This window comes from Microcaecilia unicolor, chromosome 7, assembly GCF_901765095.1.
Source record: "Microcaecilia unicolor chromosome 7, aMicUni1.1, whole genome shotgun sequence".
In the NCBI taxonomy this organism is placed as follows: Eukaryota; Metazoa; Chordata; class Amphibia; order Gymnophiona; family Siphonopidae; genus Microcaecilia; species Microcaecilia unicolor.
Window position 1 is genome coordinate 69,583,692 of NC_044037.1, and position 14,422 is coordinate 69,598,113.

Here is a 14,422-nt window from a genome sequence, read left to right on the forward strand (position 1 = left end):
GTGGTCACTAATCCCTCCCACCCTCAAAAAACATCTGTAAAAATATTGATTGCCAGCCTCAGATATCATACTCAGGTCCATTACAGCAGTATGCAGGTACCTGAAGCAGTTTTAGTGGGTACTGCAGTGCACTTCAGGCAGGTGGACCCAGGTCCACCCCCCTACCTGTTACGTTTGTGGAGGAAACAGCGATCCCGCCAAAACCCACCCAAAACCCACTGTACCCACATCTAGGTGCCCCTTCACCCATAAGGGCTATTGTAGTGGTGTACAGTTGTGGGTAGTGTTTTTTTTTTTTTTTAGGGGGGGGTTGGGGGGCTCAGCACACAAGGTAAGGGAGCTATGTACCTGGGAGCAATTTATGAAGTCCACTTCAGTGCCCCCTAGGGTGCCCGGTTGCTGACCTGGCATGTCAGGGGGCCAAGTGCACTACAAATACTGGCTCCTCCCATGACCAAATGGCTTGCATTTGGTCATTTCTGAGATGGACGTCCTTGGTTTCCATTATCACCAAAACTCATAAATGACCAAGTCTAGGGACGACCATCTCTAAGGATGACCAAATTTCAGGATTCGGGCGGCCCTGACCGTATTATCGAAACAAAAGATGGACGTCTATCTTGTTTCAATAATACGGGTTTCCCTGCCTCTGGATGGGGACGTTCTACAAGGACGTCCAAATCGAAACGAGGATGTCCCTTTCGATTATGCCCCTCCACGTGTCTTTATAAAATACTAGCACAAAAACTGAAGAAAATTCAGGTAAGCAGAATCCACATATATTTACACCATGTACTTTTGTAACTGCAACCCCTACTAGCCCCAGTTTCAAAGGGGAAAAAGTCCACAAAGAGTTTCCTGTTGGAAACTGGGTTGCATGTCCGTGGGTAGTTTGCATTATGTTATTTGAGAGGCTCTAAAATTGTTTCCATGTAGTGCAGTCCTCTGTTTTCTAGGAAAATAGTTTGTAATGAGTTCTGCTTAAGCTTCAAAAGCAGTTGAGTAGATGTGTTTGAAACTCTGAGCAATACTTCACTTAAACCCATTTGTTGGACATTACATTGATTTTTCAACAGTTTGGACATGCATTTTGTTAATATATCCCCCAACACACACGCACACAAATTATACAAATCACTTTCCAGCTATAGTCTTACCTGTTTAGGAGTTGCAAGATTGTATCAATGCCTGAAGTATGCGAGTTCCAGTTTATCACAACCGACAAGGTTTCTAATTCATGTCTCAATTTTCACCTGATCTTTCAGGAATTACATTTTTTGCTCTGCAGTAAATTTGTGCTGAAGATTCTTTCATTTTGCTGTTGGGTTAATTTTTTTCTTCAGTCAATCTACTGTTACTGAGTTTTTGAGGCCCTGAAACATGAGACCTTCAGTCTTTGCTCTGCTACAGGAGAGCTGTTTCAGAATGAAAGTGTCTTAACTATAGAACTTAAATACCACAACCTGTATCATAACACTGACTTTCTGACCTGAAGAAAACAGTGGCACGACATAGATGGAACTATTTAAGCAAGGAATTGCAGCTTGAAGTGAATTTTAGGCATCTGGTGTCCATTTAAGATCTAAAGGGGGGGGGGGGGCAATTTTCAAAAGGTCTCCTAAAATTAGACAACTAAAGTGTATGTGCTAAGGTCGAATTCTATACACATATTTGTCATTATAGAACACTAGTGCAAGTCTGCAGTTAAGCACCTAACTTTACATACAAGTAGCAAAAGAAAGCACCAAGAACCTTCAGAAAATGGGACAAGATTCCTTTAATCACACAATTTAGGAAACAATGTTCAAAAAATGGCCCATACACAAGACTTGCCCTACTAGATCAATGACTGGTGTAAATTCTTGTGCCTAACTGTTGTCAGTCAGGAACATAACTGACAGGATTATACAACCATAGCACATAAGTGCTAAGCACACCCCTAATCCTCCCATTTCCCCCCTACATCCGCACCTCCTAGCAGTTGCATGTAAAAGAAATGATGTACTAAGGTCATAGAATACTAAGGTCAGTTACATGCATAATGCAAATTAGTGGCAACTAACTCCAAGTACAACTAAGTAATGCCTAATTTAACAATTGAGTTACATTTGTAACTGGTAGTATTCTATAACCTGTACACACAATTGAATGTGCAAGATTATAGAACTGGGGATAAATCTAAATAGACCAGTCAGGGTTAAACAATCTGGTCATTCTGGAATAATTGATAAGACTGTCTGTCATTCTTCACCTGTCATTTTTCATAATTCAGGCAAAGGAAAAAAAATCATCTGGCATGTAAGGTACAAGTTCCAGTGTACAAATTAGTTCTCTTGGCATGTTTCTGAAAATGTTATGGATTTTCCTTTGATGGACAAATGCTACAGACATTTGACCAAGCATGCTTATTTATAACTAAATTCTGTTTCTAAAATGATGGCTTCGTTCATGCTATTCTTTCCCATTAGTAGAAATTAGAGGCTAAATCATAGATACCAAATCAACTCAGACTACTCAACATCTTATTTGCATAACAATGACAAACTATTGTTATATTTAAATCCAAGTTAATACAATTCATACAGAAGTATTATTTCCCGTTTTGCATTTTTGTGATTCTGAGTAGACAACACAGTTTACATTAGACAATACAGGACTAGTTTAATAAAGTTTAAAATGTCTTCACTTAGGGGCTCTTTTACTAAAGCTTATCATGAGCTAACAGAATTAGGGCTAAATTCTATATATGGCGCCTGAAAAATACGCATGGAATAAATTTCCGCCTAAGCATTTTCTATAAGTGGCGCCTAGATTTAGGTTCACTATATAGAATAAGCTTAGTTGATATCCCTTATGCTTAGAACTAAGTACATCTATTTACACAGAGGGAAACATGGTGTAAATACCAGTGCATAGATTTAGGAGCAGGGGGGCATATTCTTTAACAGTGCGCATACATTTTGGAACGCTCATGAAATGCCCATTCCCTACCCATTACCATGCCCCTTTTTGGATCTGTGCATTTAAATTTATGTGCTATGTGTTAAAGAATACACATAGAGGGGCATAATCGAACGGCGCCAGCCATCTATATGGCAAAGGGGCGGTGCCAACCGTATTATCGAAAAAGATGGCCGGCCATCTTTTCTTTTGATAATACTGTTGGGGCCGGCTAAATCTCAACATTTCGGTGAAATGTTGAGATCGCCAGGTTTATAGATGGCCACCTTCAAAAAAGTGGGAAAAAAAAAAAACAAGTGCTTGGGCTTTTTTCTGAAACAGCCACCTCTGGGGGCACCTCCAGATTACAAGACAGGTACTCTAACCACTTGGCCACAGCAAAACTTACTTGGATATCCCTCCCTTTTGATTATGCCCCTTTAGGTCTCTCTCAGCCAATCACAGACAGGGGTCTCTCTCAGCTACTCACAGACAGCTAAATGCACTGTGATTGGCTGAGAGAGACCCCTGTCTGTGATTGGCTGAGAGAGAGCTGAAGGGGCATAATCAAAAGGGAGGGACATTCAAGCAAGTGGTTAGAGCACCGGTCTTGTAATCCAGAGGTGACTGGTTCCAATCCCACAGGTACAGCTGAAAAAGCCAAGCAAAAATAGCTTTGATTTAGGACGTCTGCCCCTGACGAGCACTTGGATTTTTTTTTGGGTGGGAGGGGATTAGTGACCACTGGGGGAATAAGGGGAGGTCATCCCCGATTCCCTTGGATGGTCATTTGGTCAGTTGGGGCTCCTTTTTGAAGTTTGGTCATGTAAAAAAAACAGGGATTGTGACTGAATAGATATAGATGGGCTGGAGTGAAACTTTTAACGGGCTTCGACCTTAGCTTCAGAACTTAGTACAAGAAGAGTGCTGGGCAGACTTCTACGGTCTGTGCCCTGAGAATGGCAAGGACAAATCAAACTCGGGTACACATATAAAGTAACACATACCATGTAAAATGAGTTTATCTTGTTGGGCAGATTGGATGGACCGTACAGATCTTTATCTGCCATCATTTACTATGTTACTATTACTCAGTTAACAAATATGGCATGTATTACCCTTTGATACAGCTAATTGAGATGACTATCCTTGGGAAACGTGGAACATATATTTCTCTCTTAGGTATATACATAAGTACATAAGTATTGCCATACTGGGAAAGACCAAAGGTCCATCAAGCCCAGCATCCTGTTTCCAACAGTGGCCAATCCAGGTCACAAATACCTGGCAAGATCCCAAAAATGTACAAAACATTTTATACTGCTTATCCCAGAAATAGTGGATTTTCCTCAAGTCCATTTAATAACGGTCTCTGGACTTTTCCTTTAGGAAGCCGTCCAAACCTTTTTAAAACTCCGCTAAGCTAACTGCCTTTACCACATTCTCTGGCAACGAATTACAGAGTTTAATTACACGTTGAGTGAACAGACGCTTCACATCTACCCATTCAATTCCACTCATTATTTTATAGACCTCTATCATATCTCCCCTCAGCCATTTTTTCTCCAAGCTGAAGAGCCCTAGCCACTTTAGCCTTTCCTCATAGGGAAGTCATCCCAACCCCTTTATCATTTTTGTCGCCCTTCTCTGCACCTTTTCAAATTCCACTATATCTTTTTTGAGATGCGGTGACCAGAATTGAACACAATATTCGAGGTGCGGTCGCACCATGGAGCGATACAAAGGCATTATAACATCCTCATTTTTGTTTTCCATTGCTTTCCTAATAATACCTAACATTCTTTTTGCTTTCTTAGCCGCAGCAGCACACTAAGCAGAAGGTTTCAACGTATCATCAACGACGACACCTAGATCCCTTTCTTGGTCCGTGACTCCTAGCGTGGAACCTTGCATGACGTAGCTATAAGTCGGGTTCCTCATTCCCATATGCATCACTTTGCACTTGCTCACATTAAACATCATCTGCCATTTAGACGCCCAGTCTCGTAAGGTCCTCTTGTAATTTTTCACAATCCTCCCGCGATTTAACGACTTTGAATAACTTTGTGTCATCAGCAAATTTAATTACCTCACTAGTGACTCCCATCTCTAAGTCATTTATAAACAGTGCTTTTTTTTTAGAAAAAAGGTGCCAGTACTCATTGTGGGCGGAGTCACCACATATGACTCCACCCCTATTGTAACCACACCCACATTAGCCACACCCCTTATACCAGCCATAGCGCATATAAACATAGTAACATAGTAGATGACGGCAGAAAAAGACCTGCCCGGTCCATCCAGTCTGCCCAACAAGATAACTCATATGTGCTACTTTTTGTGTATACCCTACTTTGATTTGTACCTGTGCTCTTCAGGGCACAGACCGTGACATCATTGAAAATATTATACTAGTATAGGAGAAAAAAATAATGTGATTTTTTTTTCATTATAAATAATTTCTGTAAGCTGTTACAGCTTCAGTATACCCAGTGCAAAATAAGACAGCAGATGTAAATTCTCAAATTGGACATATTCCAGACACTAAAATGAAAATAAAATGATTTTTTCTACCTTTGTTGTTTGGTGACTTTGTTTTTCTGATTATGCTGGCTCAGTATCTGATTCTGCTGCTATCTGTCCTCTTAACTCCGTTTCCAGGGCTTCCTTTCAATTTAGTTCTTTACTTTCCGTCTTTCTTCTTCATTTCTTGCCCTACATCTGTATTTAAAAGCTGGGTCCTCCGCAGACTTGACTGTCCAGTGGATCCAGCTTCTGCCTATTTTCTACATCCATGTGCAGTTTTTCTCCTCTCTTCCTTTTCCCCTCATCTCATCTCCTTCCTCACTTTCTTCCCTCGCCTCCATCCATGTCCAGCATTTCTTTTCTCCCCCTGCCCTCCACTCCATCCACCCATGTCCAGCAACCCTCCTCTCCCCCTGCCCCCCTCCAGCCACCCATGCCATGCCCAGTGATTCTCCTCTCTCCCCTGCCCATGTCCAGCATGTATCCTCTCCCTCTGCCCTCCCCTCCACGTCCAGCACTTCTCTCTCCCCTCCCCTGCCCTCCCCTCATCCATGCCCAGCAATTCTCCTCTATCCCCTGCCCATGTCCAGCATGTCTCCTCTTCCCCTGCCCTCCCCTCCATGTCCAGTGATTCTGCCCTCCCCCCTGCCCTCTCTTCATCCATGCCCAGCAATTCTCCTCCCTCCCCTGCCCATGGCCAGCATGTCTTCTCTCCCCCCATGCCCTCCTCTCCATGTCCAGCACTTCTCTCTCCCCTCCCCTGCCCTCCATGCCCAGCATATCGCCTCCCTCCCCTCATCCATGCCCAGCAATTCTCCTCTCTCCCCTGCCCATGTCCAGCAAGTCTCCTCTCCCCCCTGCCCTCCCATCCATGTCCAGCGATTCTGCCCTCCCCCTGCCCTCCCTTCCTTCATCCATGCCCAGCAATTCTCCTCCCTCCCCTGCCCATGTCCAGCATGTCTCCTCTCTCCTCTGCCCTCCCCTCCATGTCAGCAATTCTCTCTCCCCTGCCCTGCATGTCCGACATGTCCCCTCTCTCCCCTGCCCTCCCCTCCCCTCTCCAAATCGCGACGAACTGGCTGGCGGTGAAGACAGCGGTACTCACTGAGGCAGGCACGCAGATTATGCAGGGCACGTGCTAGCAGGTTCGTCATCTCCTCTGATCTCACGTTGCTTCCCTCTCAGCGCGTCCCGCCCTTGAAGGCTGAGAGGGAAGCAATGCGAGATCAGAGGAGAAGACGAACCTGCTTGCGCGTGCCCTGCGTCTTCTGTGTGCCTGCCTCAGTGAGTAGTGCTGTCTTCACCGCTGGCCGGTTCGTCGCGACTTGGAGAGGGGAGGGCAGGGGAGAGAGGGGACATGTCGGACATGCAGGGCAGGGGAGAGAGAATTGCTGGCATGGAGGGGAGGGCAGGGGAGAGAGGTGAATCGCGACCGGCAAAATAAAATGGACGGGAGCGGGACCTGAAAAAAAAGGTGCCGGTACGCCGTACCTCCGCGTACCGGCACAAAAAAAGCACTGTTTATAAATATGTTAAAAAGCAGCGGTCCCAGCACAGAGCCCTGGGGAACCCCACTAACTACTCTTCTCCATTGAGAATACTGACCATTTAACCCTACTCTCTGTTTTCTATCTTTTAACCAGTTTTTAATCCACAATAGAACATTACCTCCTATCCCTATCATTCTTTGCAGTATACAAAAAGTAACATTCATGATTTCCTCATTGATTGCCAGAGTCATCATAAAAAATGTAACACTTCGGCACAAAAATCTGCTGAACACAATGAAACAGTTCAATAAACTGAAATAGTTCACATTTCATATGACAAAATAGAGCACAGTATTCAAAAAGAGCTGAGCAACTAATTTATGAGTCCTTTTACTAAACTGCAGCAAAAAGTGACCTTAGCATGCTATTCTGCGAGTCTTTTCCACCTGCTAAGGCCATTTTTACAGCACCCAAGTTTCCTATTTTTTGAATTAATGGTCATGCATTAATTTTGCCATTAGCGCACGGCCATTAAAATAATAAGAATGTGAGCACATACTGACACCTATTTTGTAAGTGGTAAGGGCTCATGCACAAATCCTGCATGAATCAGATGTAGATGTGCTACCTGATTAGTTGATTAGTGCAGAATCGCCCACTCTGTCCCCTGGCACACTCCTTTCCAGAAACATTAGTGTGTGGTTTGAACATGCATATTCAGAACTTATTGCAGGATGCCTAAGCGCATTCTACGGTACACCATTTAACCTGCGGTAGGCGCACGCAAGCATTTACCGCTGCTTAGTAAAAGGACCCATTAGACTTCCAAGATCAAAAATTTTGGGAGCCTTTTAATAATGCAAGCTTAACATGGGGAAAAAAATCTTACCATAAAATGCATTAAAGAGTTTAATAGTAATTTGCCTGTGCTATTTAACTTTAAAAAAGAAAATTGGGGGTAGCGGGCATCTCAATGGCAGGGAATGGGCATGGAAGTGTAATCCACCTAGTATGTTTGCATTAGCATGCACTAACTGGATAACGTGAATTTAACGTGGGAGCACTTAGCGCCTCCTGAGTAGGAGGCAGTAAGTGTCCTCGGCTTCTTTTTTTGCAAGTCCTGCGCAATAATGGAAAAATTAACACAGGACCTGCAAAAAACAAATTGAAACAAAAAAATCCTTAATATACTGCTGTGGTAAATCTGGGCTTAGAGCATGGGAAACTCCTGCATTAGCATGCACAAAGACCAGATTTTGTCATGGCTTAGTCAGATGGCCCCATTGTCCCCTATTATCAGCTAAATGTAGGCGCCTATGTTTCCTGCTGAAAATTATCCTATGTTAAGGAGGTTAAAATGTATCCACCCGATATTCAATTCTATTTAAGCAGCCAAGAATGACTGCTGGCCAGTTAAATAGCGCTTAACTAGCTATCCACAAATATTTAGCGGGAGATAGATGGTTATCTCCTGCTGAATATTCCCAGTCAGCGATTAGCCCTGGATTCTATATAGCGTGCATATAGATCCTGGCATATTCTATAACAACATGCATAACTTAATTGCTTAATGAGCTAATTAGCATTGAAAACAGCACTTAAGAAGCAATAATGAGCAGTAATTGGCAATAATTATAATTTACGCGCACAACTCGCTAAGCATATTCTGTAATGCAGTGTGCCTAACTTCTAATGTGTGCAGTCAAAAAGGGGCATGGTTATGGGTGGGGAAATGGGCGTTTTGTGGGCTTTCTAAAATTTACATCCCTAGTTATAGAATATGGCCCAGTACACGTAAATCTATGTGCCGGGATTTACGCCACATTTTTGTTGGTGTAAATGGAGGCATGTAGTTTTAGGTGCTAGGATATCAACTAACCATATTCTATGTACTGTGCCTACATCTAGGCACCGCTTATAGAATACACTTAGTTGGCAATGTTTTCTGCTTGGATTGTTTAGGCACCATATGTAGAATCTTCCCCTTAGCGGATAACTGGATATATTGCATGATATAGCCAGCTATCCAAGAATATTCAGCACATCACCAGATAATCTTGGAACCAAACTGGGTTGCCAAAATAGCAGACCTATCTTTGGCTGGTTTAAACTTAACTGCCCAGTGCTGGATATCAGCTGGCCACTTAAGTTTAAACTGGCGAGAAATAAACCAGATATTCAATGCTGATCACCGCAAATGGCCTGGCACTAAATAGCCAAGCTCAGCATCAACTGCGGGAGGCAGCCTGGCTAATTCCCACGGTCTGAATATCGGCTCCTATGTTCCTACATTTAGGCCTTCCTAGATTTAGGTGCCTAGTGCTATAACTCAGTTAGGCTTCTAAGATTAGGGATTCAGAGAAACTGCATAAATGTAGGCAGTTAACCCTAGCACATGTTTAAATACGCCATTTTGGAAAATAGGAACATAAATCCTTTGAATGTTGGCCATAGATATTACCACTACAGTCTTTTAGTGTTTTTTTTTTGTAAGTTACAACACCACTTCTGGTGCCTACCATGTTCAGATACTGAAGTATTGTATGATGATTTTCAGATAGTCATGCACTATCCCATAGTCTGTTTTGGTTTGGTTTCTACACACTCTGTTCAACAATACAAATTATTATTATGAAGGACATTGGTAGAGATAAATAGAAATATACATACCATAAATACTGTTAGGCTTGTATTTGCTAATAATATGGATTGCATGTGCATATAATTTATGAGAAATATAGTTGCTGATTAAATTAAAAAGCTGATGCACAACCCCAGCCTGACTTGGGCTGACTAAAGTATACATTCTGGTGCTGGTAATATATGTAGCACAGATACATTTAGACTTAATAGTTTGCACACATATCTTTTTGAAAGTATTGATCCTTCACGGTTGTTCTTAATGACCTTACTTCCATGATTCAGGGGTGTAGTTATCAATGTGTTTAACAATAACTCATGCTACATCGTGCAATGAGACCTAGGGGTCCTTTTACTAAGGTGCGCCAAAAAATGGCCTGTGGTGGTGTAGACGTGTATTGGATGTGCGCAGGTCCATTTTTTAGTGCACCTGAAAAAAAGGATTTTTTTTTTGGCTGAAAATGGATGTGTGGCAAAATGAAAATTGGCACGTGTCCAATTTGGGCCTGAGACCTTACTGCCACCGACTGACTTAGCGGTAAGGCCTCACACATTAACCGGGCAATAATCGTCAGCACGTGTACCATACCAATTACCGCCTCGTGCTGTAAACTTTTCGGGCTTGCATAACGGATGCGTGTAAAAAATGAAATTACCACCCAGGCCACATGATAGCCAGGTAGTAGTTCAAAATTGATGCGCTTAAGCAGCTTAGTAAAAGGGCCCCCTAGTTACTTATAATTGAGGTTAACAGTAAAGCATCACATCTTCATGGTAGCCCATGTTTATAACTCCCCTCACCCCAGTATTTATCCTAAAAAATGAATTCTAGTATTCTGTACCAAAAGAAATTCTCAGAAATTAGGTAAACTGTGAGAAAACAGAGTATGAGGACAGACTTACAACTTCCAAATTTCAATGGGCATGCATGAACATCCATAGGAAAGTCTTCCAAATGCATGGGGCATTCAGCATGAATAGTTAATCTGAAAGAAAAGTTAAACACTGCTAATAATCAGATTTTATAGCATATTTTGGTCAAACAGAAGTCTAACATACTCAATAATTTTTGCATTGTAAAAAGTTCTTCCTCCCAATATTCAAAAGCATTTAAGCAACCACGATCGTCAACTGGCTGGTTAAATTCCCCATAACTGGCTATCCGGTGATATTCAGTGGGGGATAGTTGGCTATTTCCTGCTGAATATCAAAGGTTACATCTAGCAGATAGCCGGTTATATTGGCCGACATAACCGGCTATCTGCCAATTTTCAGCCCCAGTTTAGTGGCTATATTTGGCCGTGGGAAAATGTGGGATATCTTAGGACAGTTAGAAGATAACCGGCTAAGTCTGATTATCATCATAGCTGGTTATCTGCTAACCAGCCAAAAATAAACTGGATATTCAATGTCGGTCACCGGAAACAGCCCAGCATTGAATATCTGGGTATAGCGGTGACCATAGGAGTTAGCTGGGCTGACTCCCGTGGTCTAAATATTGACCTCCTTGCTTTTAGCCTTCATGCAACACAGCAAAATCAAAGCTCGTAATAGACACCACATAACCTTCCCTCTCCTCGACCCCCTCTGTATCGGAAACACAGGTACCTTACTCAACCGCAATATCACCTTATATTTGTTTCTTTACCAGACTTGGTGCATGCCTTTACAGTACTATGTAACAGGGGCGTAGCCAGACACCCAATTTTGGGTGGGCCTGGGCCCAAGACGGGTGGGCAGAAGAACTCCGCCCTGTCCTACAAGTGATTTAGTCTCCCCTCTCTCGCCTGCATGCCATATGGTCTCTCAAACATTCCCCTCCCCCCATACATTTTAAATAGCAGATTTTCACTGGCAGCAAGCAGCAACTAATACACACTGCTTATGTTGGCCCCACAGCCTTCCCACTGATGAAACTTCCTGTTTCTGCATAGGTGGGAATACATTAGAGGGAAGGCTGGTATGCAGGAAGGACAGTTGTTGGGAATTTTCAGCTGGTGGGGCGTGGGGATCCCTGCCAGACACTTCATAGGTGTGCTGCTACTGGGTGGGCCTGAGCCCAAAGTGGGTGGGCCTGGGTCCACCCGGGCCCACCCTTGGCTACGCCACTGCTATGTAAGCCACATTGAGACTGTAAATAGGTGGGGAAAATGTGGGATACAAATGTAACAAATAAATAAATATTAACCTAATATTCAAAAAAGCATTTATGTGATTGATAGTAGGGTTAGCCACAGAAGTGATTTCTTGAAAAAAACTGACAAATCAGGCCCTTTCATTTGCAAGATGGCCAAAGTTATTCATTAAGAATACAGGAGTAGTATTTAGCAAAGAGAGGTCAGATAAAATGTATCAGTTATCAATTATCTTTCCAAAAGGCAAAGAGTAAACAGAAGGATAAAACATGCTTAGAGAATATTAGTGTAAGCCTGGATTTACACAGCTAACTTTAGGCGTGCGCACTTACGCTAGCACTATGGCAGGTGTAAATGCTCTCAGCTAAATGCAGCAGTTATGTATGTAACTGTCAGTAGTCTAAAAGCTTAGCACACTCCTGCCCTGCACATGCCCAACCCCACATCCATGCCCCGCTCGCAGTTATGCATTATAGAACATTTTAGAATAAAGCCTACATGTAGTTTATTTATTTATTTGTTGCATTTGTACCCCACATTTTCCCACCTATTTGCAGGCTCAATGTGGCTTACATAGTACCATACAGGCATTCGTCCAGTCCGGTAGAGAGCAGATACAGGGTTATATTGTAGTTAAAAGGTTGTGTGTTTCAGACACCAAGAGGGTCGGAAGGAGGAAAGGTTGTATGCTGTTACATGTAGTTACATGTATAACTGCAAATTAGTGCCAATCCATGCCTATTTATGCAGTTAACTTACACACATAACTGCTATTATTCTATAACTTATGCATGCAAATGTGCATGTGAGATTATAGAATGAGGCCGTTAATATGTGTAATGGCAGCAAAGTGAATACAAGCTAAGGCCACACATAAGTTACATGCCCCCTGTTTACAAAGCCACGGTAGCAGCTGACGTGCAGCAATGCCATCATCACAGCCCGTTCAAAGTGAGCGCCAAAATCCCATTGTGCACAAATCAAAAGGGGGCATGGTTAGGAGAATGGCATAGGTAGGTCAAGTGTGTTCTAAATATTTGCACACTGTGAAATAGTGCCATCTACTTGCCGAAATGCCATGAGTTGGGCACCAGCGTTTATACCAGGTTCCAGCTAGTGCAAATTCCGGTGCTCAACCTTAAGCATGGGAATTGGCTTAGAGCATTGTTCTAGAAAAAAAGTGCTCATCCTGGATTGCCCTTAATAGAATAGAACTTGTTTCCCAGTGCTGATTTTTGAGCACCATTAACTGAATGCAGACTTGTGCTAGTATTCGATAATGAAATTATGCTAGTACAGGTATCTAACTTTAGGCAAGTCTACTCATAGATTTCTCTTCATGGCCTAAATGCACCCACATGAATGTTTGTTTCCTTTTGGCTAAAAGCATGCATGAACCCTTCTTGTACTCCTAAATGGGTATGCGGAGGACAGTTTTTATTCAGATTTACTTGCATAAGTGATATTGAAAAATTATCCTTACAATTAAAGAAACAAAAGAAATGTTACAAATGTCATCTAGAACACATGGAGGGGCATTTTCGACCGGGGGCGCCCATCTCTAAGGGCGCCCATCTCCGAGGATGGCGCTGCGAAGGGGCGGGGCCGACTGTATTATTGAACGAGATGGGCGTCCATCTTTCATTTCGATAATACGGTTGGGGGCACCCAAATCTCAACATTTAGGTCAACATTAAAGATGGTCGACCTAAATGCTGAGATAGCCGGATTTAGAGATGGGTGTCCTCGGTTTTCGCCGATAATGGAAACCGATGGCGCCCATCTCAAAAATGAACAAATCCAAGGCATTTGGTCATGGGAATGGACCAGGATTCGTAGTGCACTGGTCCCGTTCACATGCCAGGGCACCAACCGGGCACCCTAGGGGGCACTACAGTGGACTTCACAAATTGGTCCCAGGTGCATAGCTCTCTTACCTTGGGTGCTGAGCCCCGCAACCCCCCCCCCAAACCCACTCCCCACAACTATACACCACTACCATAGCCCTAAGGGATGAAGGGGGGCACCTACATGTGGGTACAGTGGGTTTCGGGTGGGTTTTGAAGGGCTCCCATTTTCCACCACAAGTGTAACAGGTGGGGGGGGGGGTGGGCCTGGGTCCGCCTGTCTGAAGTCCACTGCACCCACTAAAACTGCTCCAGGGACCTGTATACTGCTGCGATGGACCTGAGTATGACATTTGAGGCTGGCATAGAGGCTGGCAAAAAAAAGTTTTTAGTTGTTTTTTTTGAGGGTGGGAGGGGGTTAGTGACCACTGGGGGAGTCAGGGGAGGTGATCCCCGATTCCCTTCAGTGGTCATCTGGACAGTACGGGCACTTTTTTGGAACTTGGACCTAAAAAAAAGGGACCAAATAAAGTGGACCAAATTCTCGCCAGGGACACCCTTCTTTTTTCCATTATCGGCCGAGGGCGCCCATCTCTTAAACATGCCTCAGCACACACCTGTCCCGCCTTCGCTACCCTTCCGACACACCCCCGGGAACTTTGGCCGTCCCAGTGATGGAAAGCAGTTGGGGATGCCCAAAATCGGCTTTTGATTATGCTGATTTGGGCGCCCCTAAGAGAAGGACTTCCATCTCCCGATTTGTGTCGAAAGATGGGCGCCCTTCTCTTTCGAAAATTAGCTGGTTAATGACACTATCTAGCTTATTTTCGAAGGATATCACCCG

General features: G+C 43.4%; 1 protein-coding gene across 1 annotated transcript in view; it reads right to left on the reverse strand.

Annotated features, from left to right (window-relative positions):
- Nucleotides 1-14,422, reverse strand: part of GABRA3 (gamma-aminobutyric acid type A receptor alpha3 subunit) — a 315,485-nt gene that overhangs the window by 64,730 nt on the left and 236,333 nt on the right. Inside the window, exon 5 of the mRNA XM_030210739.1 lies at nt 10,500-10,582. Coding sequence (XP_030066599.1) covers nt 10,500-10,582 — 83 coding nt within the window. The remainder of the gene's footprint in view (nt 1-10,499; nt 10,583-14,422) is intronic.